Source organism: Apteryx rowi, unplaced genomic scaffold (assembly GCF_003343035.1).
Source record: "Apteryx rowi isolate R43461 unplaced genomic scaffold, aptRow1 scaffold_53, whole genome shotgun sequence".
Taxonomy (NCBI): Eukaryota; Metazoa; Chordata; class Aves; order Apterygiformes; family Apterygidae; genus Apteryx; species Apteryx rowi.
In genome coordinates this window covers 2,080,148-2,098,751 of record NW_020450794.1, presented here as the reverse complement: position 1 = coordinate 2,098,751, position 18,604 = coordinate 2,080,148, and the positions used below count along the sequence as shown (strand labels likewise).

At 40.2% G+C, this 18,604-nt stretch overlaps 2 protein-coding genes across 11 annotated transcripts in view; one reads left to right on the top strand and one right to left on the bottom strand.

The window, feature by feature from the left end:
* The window catches only part of UGP2 (UDP-glucose pyrophosphorylase 2), a 27,794-nt gene extending 10,504 nt beyond the window's left edge, over positions 1-17,290 (top strand). For all 4 annotated transcript variants that reach the window (XM_026080633.1, XM_026080632.1, XM_026080634.1 and 1 more), the window contains 7 exons: positions 9,731-9,916; positions 11,723-11,856; positions 12,517-12,814; positions 13,914-14,111; positions 14,302-14,544; positions 15,005-15,109; positions 16,149-17,290. In XM_026080633.1, the coding sequence (XP_025936418.1) occupies positions 9,731-9,916; positions 11,723-11,856; positions 12,517-12,814; positions 13,914-14,111; positions 14,302-14,544; positions 15,005-15,109; positions 16,149-16,256 (1,272 nt within the window). In that variant the 3' untranslated portion in view covers positions 16,257-17,290. The remainder of the gene's footprint in view (positions 1-9,730; positions 9,917-11,722; positions 11,857-12,516; positions 12,815-13,913; positions 14,112-14,301; positions 14,545-15,004; positions 15,110-16,148) is intronic.
* The window catches only part of VPS54 (VPS54, GARP complex subunit), a 51,477-nt gene continuing 49,664 nt past the window's right edge, over positions 16,792-18,604 (bottom strand). For 6 of the 7 annotated variants that reach the window (XM_026080627.1, XM_026080626.1, XM_026080629.1 and 3 more), the window contains one exon: positions 16,792-18,604. In XM_026080627.1, the coding sequence (XP_025936412.1) occupies positions 18,499-18,604 (106 nt within the window). In that variant the 3' untranslated portion in view covers positions 16,792-18,498. The other variant, XR_003255902.1, reaches the window with a different exon arrangement.

The following is an 18,604-nucleotide window of genomic DNA, read 5'->3' as shown; positions in this document are numbered from 1 at the left end:
ATTGTAGGTTCAAGACAATGATAACAAAAGATTGAAGCCATTTCACATTATATTCACATTATATTCGCAAACTTCTAACTTGTTTTTCCTTACAGATGCTTTCCTTCTAAATGTCCAAAGGCTTACAGTGATAGCTGCCATAGTTAGAACTCATTCCTGTTACAGTCTTCAGAGAAGAAAGTGTACTTAGTCAGAGGGCCATTTAACAAGGAGCCAAGGTAAAGAGTGTGGACACGGCAAGTGTAATTTAATCCTGGTGATGCAGATTGCAGCGGTGTGTTTGTTTGAGTTGGAAGCAATAGAAAAGTCCTGCTGGGAGGCCTCCAAGGGAACTGCAGTAATCAAGTTAATCTCAGAATAGCAATGCAAGACTTCATCTAAGACATAAAGAGAGCATCCTAAGCAATTTGAGTGTGGAAGGTGCTTGTCTATTAGAGAGGTGGGTTTCTTTGTTTGTTTTTATGTTTGGATGCTTGTCTGCAGCTCAAGCTGTCACCTCAGTGAACTATATCTTGAAGGAGAAGAAAAAAAGGCAAACTCTTACTCAAAAGCAAAATATCTTCCTAATCATTAACTCAGAAAACAGGTTTTAAGGTTCATTTGCTGCTATTTCTAAAACTCCTTTGGTGCTGAGTAAATAATATCTTGGTGTTCTGTAAATACATATTGATTAATATGGGTGTATTCATTTCCAGTCTGCTCATGGTGACAGCCTTGTTGCTCATTGTGTGTCTCTGGCAAACTTTTCCAAACCTTCTTGCACTAGGAGTATGCTTCTGAAATGTATTAGTCAAACTCCCAACATTGCCTCATGGAAACTGTTCCAAAAATCACTTCTGTGACATTGTCTGCAGAACCAAATGAAGCTAGAGGTCATTTTAGAACAATCCCAAGCAGTTTTGTTTGAGACATCTCAAATGAGTAACTCTGTAATCATGTATCTGTAAGTTTTCTCCCTCCTGCCTATTTTTGTTCCTGAAGTATTTCCCTATCAGCATCTATTGTCAAGCCCAGTATTCCAGATCCTTAGAGCAAAAATTGGTTTTTGTTACTGTGAAGCACTTCTTACTCTTGTGTGTGCGCTTATAGGTAATGAAGCAGTTCTGCGTGTTCGTGCTTCCACATGACCAGAATTGCTAGATGACAGTGTTGACTTGCAGTAATCCTGATGCTGCAAGGGTCCTGCTTGCATTTGAGTTCTTTGACATTTGTTGTTCTCTGAACTTTCAAGATCAAGGACTTCATTGCCAGGTTGTCATTTCCATTGCCTATGCTGAAAGAAACTGAAATACTTAGCAAGGCCGAGTTATAAATTTTGTGTTGTAGCTGATGCAACAGCAAATGAACTAAATCCTTGATAGAGGACTTATTAATTTCAGCAGGATCAAGATTTTACTCTGAGCTTTCTGCATAAGCCAGTTTCAGACATGACAGTGAAGACATAAAAGGGTAGTTGGTACTTTAGCAAAAGCAAATTATTTTGGGACAGTCTGGTCCTTAACTGAAAAGCAGGCTTTCTTCTTTTCGAAGAACTGTATTATGAGTGATGCAACAAGAATGTAGCGAGACTTGAAAGATGAAATCATTGTTTTGGCTTTTCTGGCAGCGTCTGAACATCGTGGCTGTGACTCATGTCCCCCTCAGCTAGAGTTCAAACCTGAGCGTTTTAAATCCACTGGCAGTCTCGTATGGAGTGGTGTTGACCTTTCAATGTACAGGAGATGATGATGGCAGGGAGTGAGGATCTATGCATATTTCTCTTCTGAACTTTACCCAGCCCCGGTGTAAATTACCCTAGCTCCTGTTTGTAGTGAATTGTCCTTTAAGGTTTCTCATGAGGAATACCTTCAGTACATTAAAATTGGTGTTTCTCATCTGTTTGTTAATGGGAAAAACAGTTGTTTTTAAGGATGTCTATCCAGCGTGAGCAGAAACTCTTGTTGACAAAACAAAGCAAAATTCCACTTTTTGTATGCTTCTATTCCTGAAAAGTTTTAAGAACTTTAGAATCAAATTCCTCCGTATGCTTTCTGTAGAAAGGCAGTAGTGTGTGCTTTTTTGGAGCAATCTTAAATTAACAGCATGTAGCTACTCTTACACGTGAGTAACTAATCTCAGTATTGACCTTGGGGAGGTAAGGGTCTGTGTGTAGGGGATAGTAGGGATTAGTGTAGGTATAGTGTAAAGGGCTTAGGAGTTTGGGTGACAGTCTCTTTAGATAAGAATTGGAAGAATGTGTGCATGTTTGTTAACTCTTCTCAGCGCTCACTTGGAACTGGATGTTTGCCCGTCAGTTCCTACATTCATGACCCCTCATGCTGTATCAGCTGTCCCTGCCTTTCTGACAAATCTGTACTTGTAACCGTCAGAATTTTTTTTTACCTTCTATGGTTTATTCAGTTGCATCCTGCAGCACTGAAATGCTATATCCTATGTCCTGCCTCTTTCATTTATTCTGCATGTTTCCGTTTGAAAATATAGCAGAATAAATGGACTGTGGACCGAATAAACTAACTACGAACAGATGGTATTCCTGAACGGATATGCATTTGGAATAAGAGAGGGACTGCACTAGATAACAAAACTCCTTTTCTGTTCGATTTTTGCATATTAATATTCTGCAAACCTGTTTATAGCAAAGATCCTTGCATACTCTCTAGAAGATTACTAAAGGTTTTTCTTTCATGTAGTATCCTTTTTGATGGAAGGGTGAATGAGATGCAAAGAACTTTCTGTTCTCTCATATGCTACATGGAAATTGTTTTACCTCAAGTTTATAGAATATGCCTCTGTTATTCTTTTTAGCATATAGAACTGGCCATCCTTATGCTAAGGCAGTGCTTAAGGTCTAAATTATCTTTATGAGAGTTTGGCTCAATGGTGAAAATGGTGTTGTCTCCAGTTGGAACTGGAGTTGCTTGTTTGTAACATTCCTTTCTCCACCTTCCCCCAGCAAACGGATCACTAGCTTCCACTTAGCAATAAATCTCAAATGAATAAGGTCCCATTTTGTTGAAGGTCCATTAGAATTGTTTTTTCCTCTGGATATGCAGTGAGTAGATGACCAGATTTGACATACAGACTTGTTGCTGTAGCTCAGCTTGAAGTTGTGGTTTTGATCCAGGAGTCACTGGCCTCTGTGACCTCCAGATTTGCTCCCTTTTGCCTGCTTAATACCTTATAGTGTTGCCTCAGAATTAATTCATGGCAGTAAGTCTGTGTGGCTGTTTAATGCCAATGCAGCAAGCATCCTGCTCTGAACTGGCATGAGGCAGTGATTTACAGGAACAGATGAAGTCGTCTTGTTTGCCATACAGTCCTGTTAGGGAGTGCTTAGAGTACACTGCAACTCTTCACACCGGAAGTGCGGTGGATGCTGCTGCATAGACTACTTTCCGATGGGTATAGCCAGTGCTGCTGCTAGTAGTTGTTGTTCATGCAACACAGCACATCAGCACTGCTAAGACAGAGACATCTGGAGATGCTAAGACATCACTAATGCAAGACCAGTCTCCTGTGTGAGTTTTTTTGGTCATAGACCTGTTTGATAACTAATTGCTAGAGCTTTTGTAGCCACTATCTTTCTGCAGTGTTTGTTCAGGTGAGTCACTTCTGTTTTATGGAGGGGGTGCTGTGCTAGAACTTTGGGTTTATTGATGGCAAGCTCCATAAACCTACGGTGTTCAGTGATACTTCTAGGTCGGCTGTAGCTGCTTGCCAATCCCTTGAGGTAGGGTGGTATCTTCAGAGGATCCCGATTACGTGTGTCATGAAATATAACTTTCATGCAGGAATGATAAAGTTTTAATTTTTGTTTATCATGAAGATTGGCATACAAGCTTCCCTTTGAATAAACTTCATAATCTAGCACTTTTTCTTTTTTTGTCCAGATAGGAAAGGTACTGTTTATATAACTTGTTTTTCTATTTCCTCATATCCTAAGTAGCTGACTCTTCTAGTCCTTATTTACCGCCATCTCTTAATGTTTTCAGGAGAGCTTTCTTTAGGAGAAAGTGTGTGTGTGTGTGTGTGTATGGGGGGGGTATACGCAGCATGTGCTGTGTATATGATAAGCTATGTATGTATGTATGTGTTTTGTTTGCTCTCTCTTTCAAATATTAGTCTCCTAGTTCTCTGTGTCTCACTTCCTGGAAGAAATGAGCTTCTCAGCTAAGTTGTAAATAAAACAACTCTGCAGAGTGAAGGCTTTCTCTGTCTTAATTTCAGCTGAATAACTCTATTGCCAGTCATACGTTTCCTGATGAAGGGCTGTAGTGTTCCTCTATAACATAAAGTGCTTGTGTGGGCAGTATGAAATGATCCTTTTTGAGATTGGTAGATCTGGCTCTTCTAGGAAGTAACTTTGGCACTGTGTTTATCTAGGTTGTTAGGGTTGCCCCAACTTAGGAACTTTTTCATGCTAGTATTTTTTCAACAGTTATTGTTTATGCACGTGGCAGAATTATATTGGAAGCCAGGATAGATCCAAGTGACAAATATTAGACACTTAGTAACCTTTGGATTACGTGAAAACAGCTCAGGGGAACAAACTCACTTGTAACATCCACTTGCGGAGTAGGAAGAACAGTATGTGAGAATGCCCGGAGAAATGTAGACTCTTGTCCTCGCTAAGTGGAGGATAGAGGGGAGGGATACTTCCTTCAGAGCTCACAGATGGGAGGGCCTCTATCTCTCTTTATAGCATGTCTCCCTTATTAAGCTGCCATTTGTTGATCTGACCCTTCCAGCTGTCCTCCTCTGCCACTTCTGGTGTGAGGAAAGGAAGAGTAAAAATCCTATAGAAACAGTGTAACCACTACTACTTTGGGCCTGCTTTTATTCCCTCTTCACACCTTTAAGGAACAGGAAACACCAAGGCTGGTGCATTGGGCATCAGTGATGCAGAGAACATGCTACCTGAAAAACAAACAGACCAACAGCTACTGGTATGTCTTGAGGCATTTTATATCTTCCCCTGTGTAACATTACAACTTCATGTAAGTGCAAGTGTTGCTGTTTGTTAGCTAGTTGTATCTCTACAACTTTATTTACCTGAAGTCCAAGGTGATTAGGTTTTTAGATTTTTTTTTTTAATATTTTATGTGGGATGTTTAGACCTTATGAATGCATAAGTCTTTTGAATTAAAACACACAGACACACACACAGACACACACACACACCATTGACGTTATATTCAGATCAGTTACCTGTTAGACTTGTTTATCAAATTAAACCTGCTTGAAGGCAGGAAATGGAAAGAAAAAGATTGGCTTCTCTGCTGTGGAGCACTGAGACTCTGCATTTGCCCATGGAGCTTACAGTACATTATTTTAGTAGAACAGGATAAAACTCACAAATACAATGTTGCTATAGCCTTCTGTACTACTAGGGCGAAAGGCTGCCTGGACATGGAAGAAAAAGTCTTAACTGAAATGTTTTCTAGCTTTTTCTCTAATTTCCTCAAAAGAAAACAGATTGCTGCCTAAACAAGCAGACAAACAAGTTCATTCTGTAGTCTTCGGAGGATGGCTGAGCTCCTGACTTAACAAGCGCAAACCCAAATAAAAAAATCTTTTAGACGCTTACCTCAGAGAGACAGCCGAGGGCAGGTGCTCCCAGAGCAGCTGGTAGTTAGGAATTGTGGAGCAGAGCGTGAGGCAGGCCTGGGTGCAGGGCCAGACCCCCAGCTCTTCACCACAGCCATCTTGGGAGCCACTAGCAGGCTGCTGCCTTCTGGGGACACTGGGCATTTGGGCTCCCCAGCAGCCCTGTGGTCTCACCATCATGTGGCTTTTATCCCAGGGCTCAGAGCCACACCTGAATCGCTCTGGAGCTGAGTTTGGCTGTGCCCAATTTTGCTTATCCTGGGTTATGCATCTTTTAAGCCTTCACTGAAGTAGGACTGTGGAGAAGCTTCCAAAATGCTGCTGAATTTAAAAGCTGAAGAGGAGTGTTTTGATAAGACTTACTGGTCTTACACTTGTGTTACTGAACATCACTGTTATCTTCTGTGGGACCTCATGTTCTAGAGTCAGTAGGAGGGTTTCACACTGGAAAACTGATGTTTTTCGTGGTTGTTTTATTTCAGGTGTAGTTTAGTGTCTTTTGCCCCTCTGCCCTGGGACTCCATTCATTTCTAGCTAGTCTTTGCTGCCACCTATTCTTCCACCTTCCTACATCTCAGCAACCTCAGCTGTCTCTTTCTGTATCTGTTCCAGCCTTCCGTCATCTTCAAGTGATGCAGTTCAGCAGAACTTGTAACCTGGAGGCAGAAAGCTGCACAGGGTTTAGGGTAGAAAGGGGAGAGGGGAGGATGGCTGGAACTGGCCAGAGATCCTAACCAGTGAATTTAGAGGAGGGCGTGGACAGCGCTGTTGGTTGAAGAGGCGGGGAGAAAAGCAAGGCAAAAGTGGATGAGTATTTCCCTTCTGGTCACAAGCATCCTTACCCTGTATGTGTTTCTTGAAGTAATATATGGCACGATCCTGTTATCTCTGGACACTGCATGACTAATTCTGAAGATGTGTTTGTGATTAGAACAAGTTGTTTAATTTCTTGATATTGGTAGATGAAGAATTTTTTTTTTGCCTAAAAAGAACTCTGTTGCATCCTCTTAAAAGAAAGCATAGAATGGAAGGACTTACTATACTACTTCTCTTACAAAGTGGTCAAACTGAGATACCTTTCAGTAACATACTTGATTCATAATAGGAACTTGCATAAATTATTTATAACAAATTAATTGTGGCACTGTTGCTTAAACCACACATTTAAAACTATCAGCCTTTTTAATGAAGAGATTTTGGACAGCTATTGTAAACCAGCTGGTTAACAAGGAAAGAGCCTGGTTTTGATTTTTTTTCGGTTCAAGGCAGCAGAAATCCAGAGTGCTCATTTTGATCTAGTATAATTTTTATATGGGTTACTTGAGACATGTTATGGTCTAAAAATTGCTGTTTGCTTTCATAATCTTATGCTACAGAGTCAAAATTGAGAAACTCTGTCAAACTCCTCTGATGCCCTGAGACCTTGTTTGAAAGCTGCCTCTCTTGGATCTGTGGATCATATTGTGGTGACACAGGTATATTTCTAGGGATCAAAGTTCTGTTTTTTCGAAGGTTAGTGTTCAAACTGAAGTCTTGGCTGAAACAAATTTCCCCTCCCTTCTATTTTAATGATCCATACAGACTGACAAATCTTTGTGTTAATTAATAACTTAAACAGCATATTGTTTCTAATACTAACATTCTCTGCTGATTAAATGGAAAATAGCATGCCAACATTACCTGCTTTCTTTAATCAGTTCATTTCTTTCTCTAAGGAGAACCTGGGTATTAGCAGATGACTGCAAAAGTGGTTGTGTTGCTCCTTGCTGTTTGAGCCATGATAACTCTGTGTTTATCTTCTAGCTGGCCTGCTGCAAGTGTGAAATAAAATCTGTTTAACTACTATGTCTGTTACTGTGACTTAGCTGGAAGGTAGTAACTTAAATGTGTGTGTGTGTATGTATATATATTTTTTTCATTCTTACTCTTATAAACTAACCTTATTTGTCTTGCACGTAACAATAACTTTAACTCTCAGAATAGGTTTGTGTGTTACTCATAAGGCTCCTTACCTGCATATGCTAACTCAAGGTGTTTTGGCATAGGGAACCTCCAGTGCTCTTGGAACATAGATGGAGACATATAGTTAGTTCTGAACTTCTTTTGTAGGTAAAAATGCAAGAACTTGGTTAAGAACATGTAGATTGAAACACTTCTGTCTTGAATGTGTTGGTTACTATAGGGTCATGAGCAAGTTTGGATGTTGCCTCTTAACCTGGGAAAAGTATAGTGAGGGGGTAGGTATGCTCCTAGTTTCTTTTTTATGTTTGGAAACTGAGAAATTGCACCTGCCTGAAACAAGCAACAAACCTCCTGGTACAAGTATCATTTGTGCAGAATGTAGCCTTTTAAAAATTGCATTAAAGCAAAATAATTACTAGGCTTATTTGTCAAACCTCATCATTTTACTTTCATATCTTTGCTTTGATATGTATATCACAAAGTTATCCAAATCCGTCTTGTTCCCCAGTAACACTGCCCACTGAATCAAAAATTACGTCAGAACGTTGACTTACATTTTTATGTTCAACAGGTTAGAGTGTTTCAGCAGGGAATCTGGTGCTATTATTATATGTATTTAATATGTTTCATATTAATTCAAAAATATTCTTGTGAGGTAGTGGGGGTTTCAAATTAAGTCAATTGCTTGCCTTTTTAGAGTATGTATCTTGTGGGAAACTTTTCTAAATGGAATGACTTTAAGCTGTTGCATCAAGAAGCACCTCTGATGAGTGGGGCAAGTTTCCACTGTTTGAGTAAGGAGAGTTTAGTTAGCAATTGTGCTATAACTTGTGGAGTGAGCTTATCTTATATATCACACATATATTTACTGTAAGCTTTATGGATTATGCATAAAGCAGAACTTCCCTAATGTGAGGCATCTGCTTTAATCTGCCATCTGTGGCGTACGGGAATGTTGGAATTGTGCAAACTCTTCCCTCTGCCCCCACACATCCAGGTAAGAAATGTGACTCTTGTTCCGGTGTAATGTGGATTTCCATTCATACCCTAGTCTGACTTGCCCAAAGCAAACACAGAGTGTCGAAAACTACTTGGGATGTATTTGTTTTTGTAAATGAGTTGTGGATCTTCCACATCCTTTATCAGAACTAAAACCATTTTCTTGCTGCTAGAATACATTAAAAACAGAAACACAAAGGCTTTCCTTCAAAAGAAAATCTGTAGAAAGGCATGCTAAAGGATAATTATATTGATTTTACTCTAACAGTTTTGGCATGATATTTACCTTTGCACTGTTACCTTTGTTTCCTTGATTTAGGATTTGACTTAGGTACTCTGGATTAGGAGAGAAGCAATGCTTAATGCAAGGGACACTGAATTTCATTACACGCCTAGTTTTGTTCTCCATCCCTAGCCCAAAACATAGTCCATGCTCATTTTTAAACCTGTAGGATGTAGCTGTCAGCAAGGTAGAAAACTTTCTGCAAGGTTTGATGTGAGCTGGATGAACACATCCTGAAAACAGCAGGGTAAGAAGAGCTAGAAACATTCTTCCTCTGTGTAGCATGGTAGTGGGAGAGATGAGTTATTATATTGGACTAGTAATTGGAATAAAAATTCATTTAGACTGAGTCAAAGAGCCAACCTTTTTGCCAAAATGTTTCATCCAACAACCTCAGTGCAAAATACCAAAAAATCTGCTGCGAGTTTAAGCTGCTTAAGGAAGAAACATTGTCCTGCATGCAGAGCCTGTGTTCTTAAATTGTGGCCTGACTGAAGGGGGGCATCTTACTGGGGAAGTGAGTTAAATGGTTCACAAGGAGACCCCCGCTCCTCCTGCAGGACAAGAGGAGGATTGTGGTAAGTCAGTTCCTCAGACCCTCAAGTCAGTTCTCCCTTTGTCTGGAAGAGGAGACTGAGACACCTTTTCATCTGAATGAAGCTGACTGTGACTGGTGCTATGTTTAAAAAACTTTTCAAGAGAAGATCTTATTTAATACAAACCAGGTTGTTGTAGAGTCCTTTTACAAGTGTTCTTTAGTGTCCTAAATCATACAGATGACTATGGGTATTGTTGTCAAATTTAAAACTTTGAAAGTTTTTAGGAGAAAGCAATTTCCTAGCAAATACCTGAATGCCTCCTACAACTGCTTTCTTACAGATCCAGCCCTATGAGAAGATAAAGGCCAGAGGACTGCCCGATAACATTGCTTCTGTATTGAACAAACTGGTGGTCGTGAAACTAAATGGTGGCTTGGGCACAAGCATGGGTTGTAAAGGCCCCAAAAGTCTTATTGGGGTGCGGAACGAGAACACCTTCTTGGATCTGACAGTTCAGCAGATTGAGGTAATTCTTGATGTGCTTTGAGAATTACTGTGGACACTTCAAGGGATCTGTGAACTGGAACCTAATCTGGAACCCACCTAGAGCTGAAGTTCTTGCTAATACAGAAACACCTTCCCTGATAAATCTGATCTCGGTTAAAGATCTGGCCGACTAACTGGTAATGCTTTGTTTGGTTTTTTTTTTTTTGGAGTGAGGAGAAATGAGGATCTGGTTCTTGTTTGACACTTTGTGCTGCAGTTTAGTGTGCTGGGTTTGAGAGTTGTACTTTGGAATAAAGCATTCCCATAGTTCCTACACCTGAGGAAGCAAGACGCACAGGACTTGTCCTGTATGATCCTTTAAGAGAGATCACAGCAGAGGCTTACCAAAAGGAGGAGGAGAGGGAAATGAGGTCTGGTCACAGTGCTAGTGGTGAAGTAGAGAATTGCTTTGGAAGGAGGGGCAAGAGTGATGTCCACCTTTGTGGATAAAGAGACAGAGCAATCGGCAGTTGAACTCTGTCCACTCCACACACGTTGCCCCAAGTGTAATTCAGCAGGTGCACGCAAACCCGGACAGGGGTGGTTGTGCCCATAAACACAAGGGATCAAATTGCAGAGTTGGCCCGCAGTGACTAACTCCTGGGCTTGTTTCCGACTCCTCCAGGTGCAAGTCTGAGCTCAGCTTTTTAAAAGCTTTTTTTTATGTAGCTTAGAAAAAAGCTCTTCACAGCAGCTTAGAGTTCCTGGTCCAATTAAAACCCTCATCTTAGAAGTGATTGCTGGGATTTCCCTCTGAAGAAAGAAAAATAAAATAACAGCTGGTGGTGCTGAGAGAGAACATTTCAGCTTCTGTTTTTAATGCAGAATGTTCCTCTTGCAGCAGATAATTAAGATGGTCATTAGAGTAGGAAATTGGGTGCGTCTGTTCTGCAGTTTCTGGAGCTCAGAGCATTTTTGCTTCAGTATGTTTTTTGTTTGGAGCGGCTCTCTCCCATGCAGGTTAGACATTCCTATACAAGACTTAGATTAACATTGAACTAATGCAGTCTTAATGCTTCACTGCTGCGGGTGCTTTCTCAGAAGGGTCACCGAGGTGGCTTCTGACTCCACCCGAGGTTAACGCTCCCAAACCCTGCCCAATGGGTAAGGGTGATCTGATTCACCAAGCACTGAACTCACAGAAGTGTCTTTTTCTGCCTGGCCTTATTTTCGATGGAATGCTGTCTTGTTTTCTGAATTTTGCCTTTGCTGTGCTGTCCACCTGAAAATGATCCCCTGTATTTCAGCTCCATTTTATAGATGCCTGAATAATTAATATTGTGACACGCCAACTAGTATGTACTCCTATAGTATTGGCCGTTTCATAGTCCACCAAAATGGCTCAGAAGTACTTACTGTGCATAGGAGATGGAAGGTTTTGCAACCTCACCCTTTAAGAATAAATATACAGTATACAGGACCTTATTCTGATGGTTTAATAATTTGGGGGAAAACACACCTTTTTTAATCAATGATAGCCTAAAATTTAGAATAATTTTTTGTGGTATCCTGCTTTCCAAATTCTGAATCTTAATGTGGATTTAAAAATGAAGATAATTTATGCAGTAATTAATGTGGCCCTTATTTTAAATACTTCATTATTTACAAGGATATGTTTTCCTTTACCTGATTTATTATCCATTCCATTGGCATAAGAATCTCTTTCCTGTAACGATTAGCCAAAATAAACTGGAAATAATGAATGCATTCCTTTCCCCCAGACTCTTAGGTGGCAGGATTAAAGCTAATAATATATGCTGAATTTACCATTTCTTTCCAATCTCAGCATTTAAACAAAACCTACAACACCGATGTTCCTCTTGTTCTAATGAATTCCTTCAACACTGATGAAGACACCAAGAAAATCTTGCAGAAATACAGTCACAGCCGTGTGAAAATATATACTTTTAATCAAAGCAGGTATCAAAAAATTTCTCTCCTCTACTTGGGATAAAAGGAAAAACTAGCTTGCTCTTCCTCATACTGCAAGTGGTACAGTTTTTAGTTTGAGATGACTAGGTAGTAATGGTGTCGTTTATACTCCTGTTCAATCTCTTTTGGGGTGGTCTTTGAATGACTGTAATGTAAGGAAGTTTAAGTAAAGTCAGAGACAGTGTATTGAAATTGGAGAGAAGGGTGAGGGGGGATTGCGGTTTCAAGAAATGTTTTTAGTGGCATACTGGATGCTGGGGACTTGATTCCTGAATTTGCTGTCAGGATCCCTGGGCTCTGGAGGGAGACAGAACTTGGCTCTCCTGCCAAGAACAAACCCTGATCCGACATGGCTGGTGGGTGCTGGAGGTGTACAGATAGTGCAGGGCATGCCCAGACTCTGTGTGTCAGAGGAAAACTGGGTTACCTCACAGTCGGAGGACTGCAGTTTTAAATTCCTGAGTAAGAGATTGCATTCCGCATCTTCCGAGTGGATGGGTCTTCCAATTCAGAGTGCTTAAACTAACCTGGAAAGCTCAGGTTTGAAAACTGTGTGTATGAAAAAACTGCACCTTTGCTACTGCCTTTTGTTTTGTTTTATGCTAGTCTGACATTGGTGAGAGCTTAACAAAGCCATTGCTTTCCCAGGTATCCTAGAATTAACAAGGAAACTCTGCTGCCAATAGCCAAGGATGTATCTTACTCAGGAGAGAATACTGAATGCTGGTATCCCCCGGGCCACGGAGACATCTACGCCAGTTTCTATAACTCTGGTCTGCTGGATAACCTTATTGGAGAGGGGAAGGAATATATTTTTGTATCCAATATAGATAACTTGGGTGCCACCGTGGACCTTTACATTCTTAACCATCTTATGAACCCGCCCAATGGAAAACGCTGTGAATTTGTCATGGAAGTCACAAACAAAACCAGGGCAGATGTGAAGGTAAATACAAATAGTTGTTCAAGTCTGTTTGAATGCCGTGCATCTTGGTAAAATCTAAACATCTTGTCTCTTCTGTATGCATGAATTCAGACATACATTAAATCTTCTTATAGCTATTTCAGGCACCATTTAACACATCAGCTGTGATCTAATTTGAGATGCACAAAATCAGCAAGTTTATGAAGTTCCAATTCACGGAACAAATTGGATCTAGGTTCTGGGCAACAGCAGACAAAGAAAGCCTGGACTTGACTGATCACTGAAAACACAAGTAATTTCTGCAGGGTGTAGATCGCAACCTCGCTGTCTTCTCCAAACTCTCACTTACAAAGCGGAGAAGTTTGGGGATGTTAAAAGCAGAGCACAGAGGGGAGGGATGCAGCAGTTCTATCACTACTGATTGAAAATTGCCTAAGCTACTTAGGCTGCAGCTTACGTGTGAATTGTGGCTGCCAGTCAGCATCCTGCCCTAACCACTTGACTTTGTACAAAGTCCAGGTCTTGACAGCTTGTCACATGTTTATAGCATGTGTCAGATACTACTAGCACATAGTAATTTGTCATGTAACAGTACTTTGCCTCTTTTCTTTTAAATATGAGAATGGTGGGGGGAAATGCAGTTTTCTTCCTATTCATTAGACATTAAGAAGAGTCTGACTTGGTCCCATAAAACCACAGATATGCAGTGTAAGAATACAGGGCTTCATCCTTGCATAGCGCAGGTTACTGAAGCAACGCGTTTCTCCAGTAAGGGCCACAGATACATAACTCATAGAGAGATCTAAGTTAAATTCTTGTAATCTAGCGAAGTTCTGCTGAAGGTCATTTTTAAACCACAGAACTTTCAAAAGATTTTCAGGAACTTTCATTAAAAGCAAAAACAGTCTGTGGAGCGCTGACACATTATTGTTAGACAGTTCTGACTGTCAAATAAACATATTCTGTAGTTAGTAACCTGGTAGCTGAACACAGGCAACATGTTTTCACTGGGGCTTAACTTTCAATAGTGCCAAAAGAGTGCATATGTTTTGGGTGGGGGGAGAGCTGCTCAGCTGGCCTCTCACAAACAGGACTTAAACTTGTTCTTTTAACCTTGCAGGGTGGTACACTTACGCAATACGAAAACAAGCTGAGACTGGTGGAAATAGCTCAGGTGCCAAAAGCACACGTTGATGAATTCAAGTCTGTGTCAAAATTCAAAATATTCAATACCAACAACTTGTGGATTGCTTTGTCTGCAATTAAAAGGCTGCAAGAGAAAAATGCTATTGACATGGAGATCATTGTTAACCCAAAGGTAATCAGATAGGAAGATTTTTAAGGAAACAGACTCAACAGAACTGTTTGTTTCTAGGTAACTGAACAGTGACTGCTGCTTTCAAAAAGGAGCCAGTCGGTCGATTAACGCAGAACTCTCAAAGTACGCTGGACTCTCGTTCTGAGTGTATTTTTCTGCTGGTCATGTTTACACAAGCTTTCTCTTCCAGACTCTGGATGGAGGCTTGAATGTTATCCAGTTGGAGACGGCAGTTGGTGCTGCTATTAAGAGTTTTGAGAACTCTCTGGGAATAAACGTACCTCGTAGTCGTTTTTTGCCTGTTAAGACCACATCGGATCTCTTGCTTGTGATGTCTAATTTGTATAGCCTTAACGCTGGATCCTTAACAATGAGTGAGAAACGTGAATTTCCAACGGTGCCTCTGGTCAAACTGGGAAGTTCTTTCACAAAGGTAAACTGCTATAGTTATACTTTGTTTTCATTTTTTAGAATAAAATTACAATACATAAGTAAAAAAGGGAGGTTTACTTTATCTACCTCTACCCATCTGGACGTTCCTTTTTGCTCTTTCTAAATAATTATTACCCTGCTAGAATGCAGACTGCTTAATATCTGTGCACAGTGTCATGCTCTTATTCTGTGCTCCTTCACCCTGTCAGTCAAGGAAGCAGAAAGGTGAATTGGGTTGTGTGTTCTCTAGAGCTCACCCAACTTTTATACAATACTGCTGTCACTGTTTCTCATAGTTGTAGTTATCTCAGACAGAAATGACAATATCATGCCGCTTCCAAAGCAGCAACATTTATATTTAGCAGATGAGATTCCAGAAAGATCTCTAAAATAGTTTTCAAAAAGCTCTCATGCTTGTCTTAGTCCATAAAACTGTCCCTATTCTTCTCCCTTCCCCATAGGTTCAAGATTACCTGCGGAGGTTTGAAAGTATACCAGATATGCTTGAACTGGATCATCTCACAGTTTCAGGGGATGTCACATTTGGGAAGAATGTTTCATTAAAGGTGAGCATATAAATGGGACCCACTTGCATATACACAATCTCTGCTGCTCTTGAAGAAAACTGATCCTATCTAAATCATTGACTTTATGCATAGTCAGCTGGAAATATTCCTAGCAATTAAACTGGCCCAGGGATTGCAGCGGCCAAGACTGAACAGGAGCCCTTATGAATGAGTGCAAGGTGTTATCAGTATAGCTTCTTTTCTAGATAGCTTTGTTACAAGTTGAGGTTTCTGTCTATGAGTAGAGTACCTTGAAAACTGTAGACCTCATGACTATATTCAAAGCAGTGCTTATGTCTTTGTCCCTTAGCTCTACAAGGCATGTACCACCTGGCCTCCCAGGCTGGCTTTACCGGTCCATTCTCATCAATTTGTACTGTTATTAAAATACGTAGCTGAGCAGTTTAGCTTGTTATCTCAAATTCTTCATTCTTCTTCCTTAAATGAAGAGCCTGTTTGGCCAGATCTGGCCAACCCCAACAAAACATTGTGTCATGGTTCTGTAACAGTCTAGGCGAGTTCAGCTGCTGCCACAGATCAGTGCAAGGTGTGACGGCAGCAACCAGAAACTGAACTGGCTCAGGCTGTTATCAAACTGCAGGCTCAGCTGCTCTGCTCTGTTCCCAGCTGTGTGTGTGGCACAGCAATTCTGTTTATTTGCCTTATGGCTGTAATGGTGACCTGCATCATGATATACTAATGGGGAGTTAACATTTTTGCACCGAAGAGCAAGCAGCCATGATATGAGCACTCACAGCAAACACCTCTCACAAATAAGGCATCAGCGTAACCTGCAATCTGATGGTATCTAGTGTGCTGGTAATTACAGCCTTTCCAATATTGCTTGTTTTAAACTTTTTCATGCAAAAAATTGCCTGTCTGCTGAGACAATAACTCAGTCCAAGTGCATGCAGGATCTGACTGTGTTACAGCTGATATCTAACTGGTCTTCTAAACAAAATTACTCTTGTTCATTCCAAGTCATCAGTTAATACCAAGCAACGTTTCTAAACACTTGTGGTGTTCTCTCAAAATCTAGGGAACCGTCATCATCATTGCAAATCATGGTGACAGAATTGACATCCCAGCTGGAGCTCTACTAGAGAACAAAATTGTGTCTGGCAATCTTCGGATCTTGGACCACTGAGTCAGTGAAACGGCACGGTCAGTTCTGCATGCTGCTGTGCTAAACCAGCCTCCAAATGGAAGACCCTTTTAAGCATTAGAAATAAGTACACAGAGGGCCTATGCTTTGTCATCTTCACAGAACCCTGCAGTATTAATTTAAAATTAATTTCTCTTGCTTATCTTTTTAAGCAGACACATAGTGCAAAGGATGTGTGTAAGTAATGCTTCAGTCCTTAAAGAGATTCTGTAACTCAGTTAATATAACCTTGAAGTGCAATACTGTTTGTCTTGGGGGTAAGATGGACAGATCTTCTTTGATAAGAAGTTCAGAGGCTTGCCTCTAACATTTTAGTAGTTTTGAATTGCTTGTAACTGCAAATATAAAGCTGTGAAGCAATACATGTGGGATATGGTTAGCTACTCATGTGACTTTTATTATGAAGTGTAAATGGCAGATGCAGTTGAAAACCAAATGTTTCACTACTGCTAAATGAGCTGTTATGGACCCTGTATTTCATATGCTCACAAATATCGCAAACCCTAATTGTCTTTAACCTCCTCCCCCCCCCCCCAAAAAAAAAAAAAAGTCGTTGAAATGTCCTATCACGATATACTCTACATCAAGATACTGGGGTAAGGCTGTCAATACCTCCATTTCTGTATTGTGATAGAGGGGGGAAGTGCTGATGTTCCAAACTCGCCCAAAGAATGTAATACTTGAGAAAAATGCCTCAGTATCCAAGTGTGGTGGTTGCTTTCTCACAGCCCCTTTAAGACTGGATCTCCTGTTAATATCTTAAACCTTGATCTGCCCTCTTTTTCAATAAATAGATTATGTCACTTTGAGTACACCCATGTTCATATTGTTACAGTCACGTATGTTAATTTATTGTCACTTGTGTTATTTCTAAATTTGTACAGGAATCAAAATCCCTGTCCTGATCACTTTTGATTTCTTAATGTTTCTCTTGTATTTACATGCAGACAGCTTTATTTTATAAGCTTAGTATAACACTGGTATGTATCATTAAAGAAGTTGGTCTTTAAAAACAACTGTGATTTTAGAGCTTTATTTTGACTGACAGTTAATGACATCTGGTATGCTAACAGCTAGGCATGCCTGGTCTGAAGAAGCCACAGGCACACGCACACTGTAGACCGTTCCATCATACATAATCATCATGGGGTTAGGCACTTGGGCTGGGGCTAGGTAACGAGTTGTGAGGGGAAATAAATACACAGGCACTTTTACTTAGTACTGGCAGCTTCCAGTCTTAAAAGGTAGCTTTAAAAACTCTTAAATAAGTTCAGTTGCACCTTCCTTCATAGTGTAACTAACTCTTTTACATTGCGTACAGCAGCCCAAAAACTTTAAAATTATTTCTATGCCCTTTGCTCTGTCCTCTTTCTGTCTTTGTATACACTGTTTTGTGTCTTTACCAATTCCTCCACAATTTTAAAGTACTGAAAAACTTTTGTAAAGTATCGCCCTAGTTATAAGTGGCAGAGCCTAATCATTGTTTTGGAAGCTGGAGGAAGCTCTCGCCCACCCGCCTTTTTAATACCTTAAAGTTCCACCGAAAGCCCACTGTTATTTTATCTTTGCTAATGATTATAATTTCAAAAAATCTATTGTGGGATAATGGCTTAAGTGAACAGGCAATTATTAGAAAATTGTGTCTTCAGATGGCAGTTTAGAGCCCAGCTGTGAGAAATACCCTGAAACAGGACTGTTCCCTAACAAATCTGAATCCTATATGCAAGCAATCAAAAGACATTTATTTATATAAAGTTCTGTAAAAAAATAAATTTTAGAACAGCATAGTTTCATAGAGGAAAAACATTTTCTACAGCATTCAACTGCAAGATTTTTATATTGTACCATCATTAAATAAGGTGGGACACCATGTGAATTTCATTGCACTAGAAGAAATGCAAAGCATCTTTTTAATATAAAGATATACAGAGCATTCTAGACAACTACAGCTGTGTTACAGCTATGTGTTTTTTTGGATTTGGTCCAAAGAAACCTGAGTCTGTTTCCAGAGAGAATGAAAAACATTGCACAGACAGCTGATCACTTGTTTCTTGCAGAAGGACACTGAAAGATCACTCCCTGCAGCTCACTGAATCTAGTTTCCCCGACTATCAATAGTGTCCTTTCTCGGACTCTGTTCTTAAGTATTCACCTCACAGTCATCAAGCTTCTTAGAAGAAAGTCGGTCTGTTGTCAGAGCCAAACGCCTGCTCCCAGTGGATTATCACCTCTTCTGCTCCCAAATTTCAGCCATGTTTAGGTCTAAGTTGTTAAGGCCTTTCAGAGCTTGAAGGTTTCCAGTGTAAAAAGCTACATCTGCCGTAACCAGT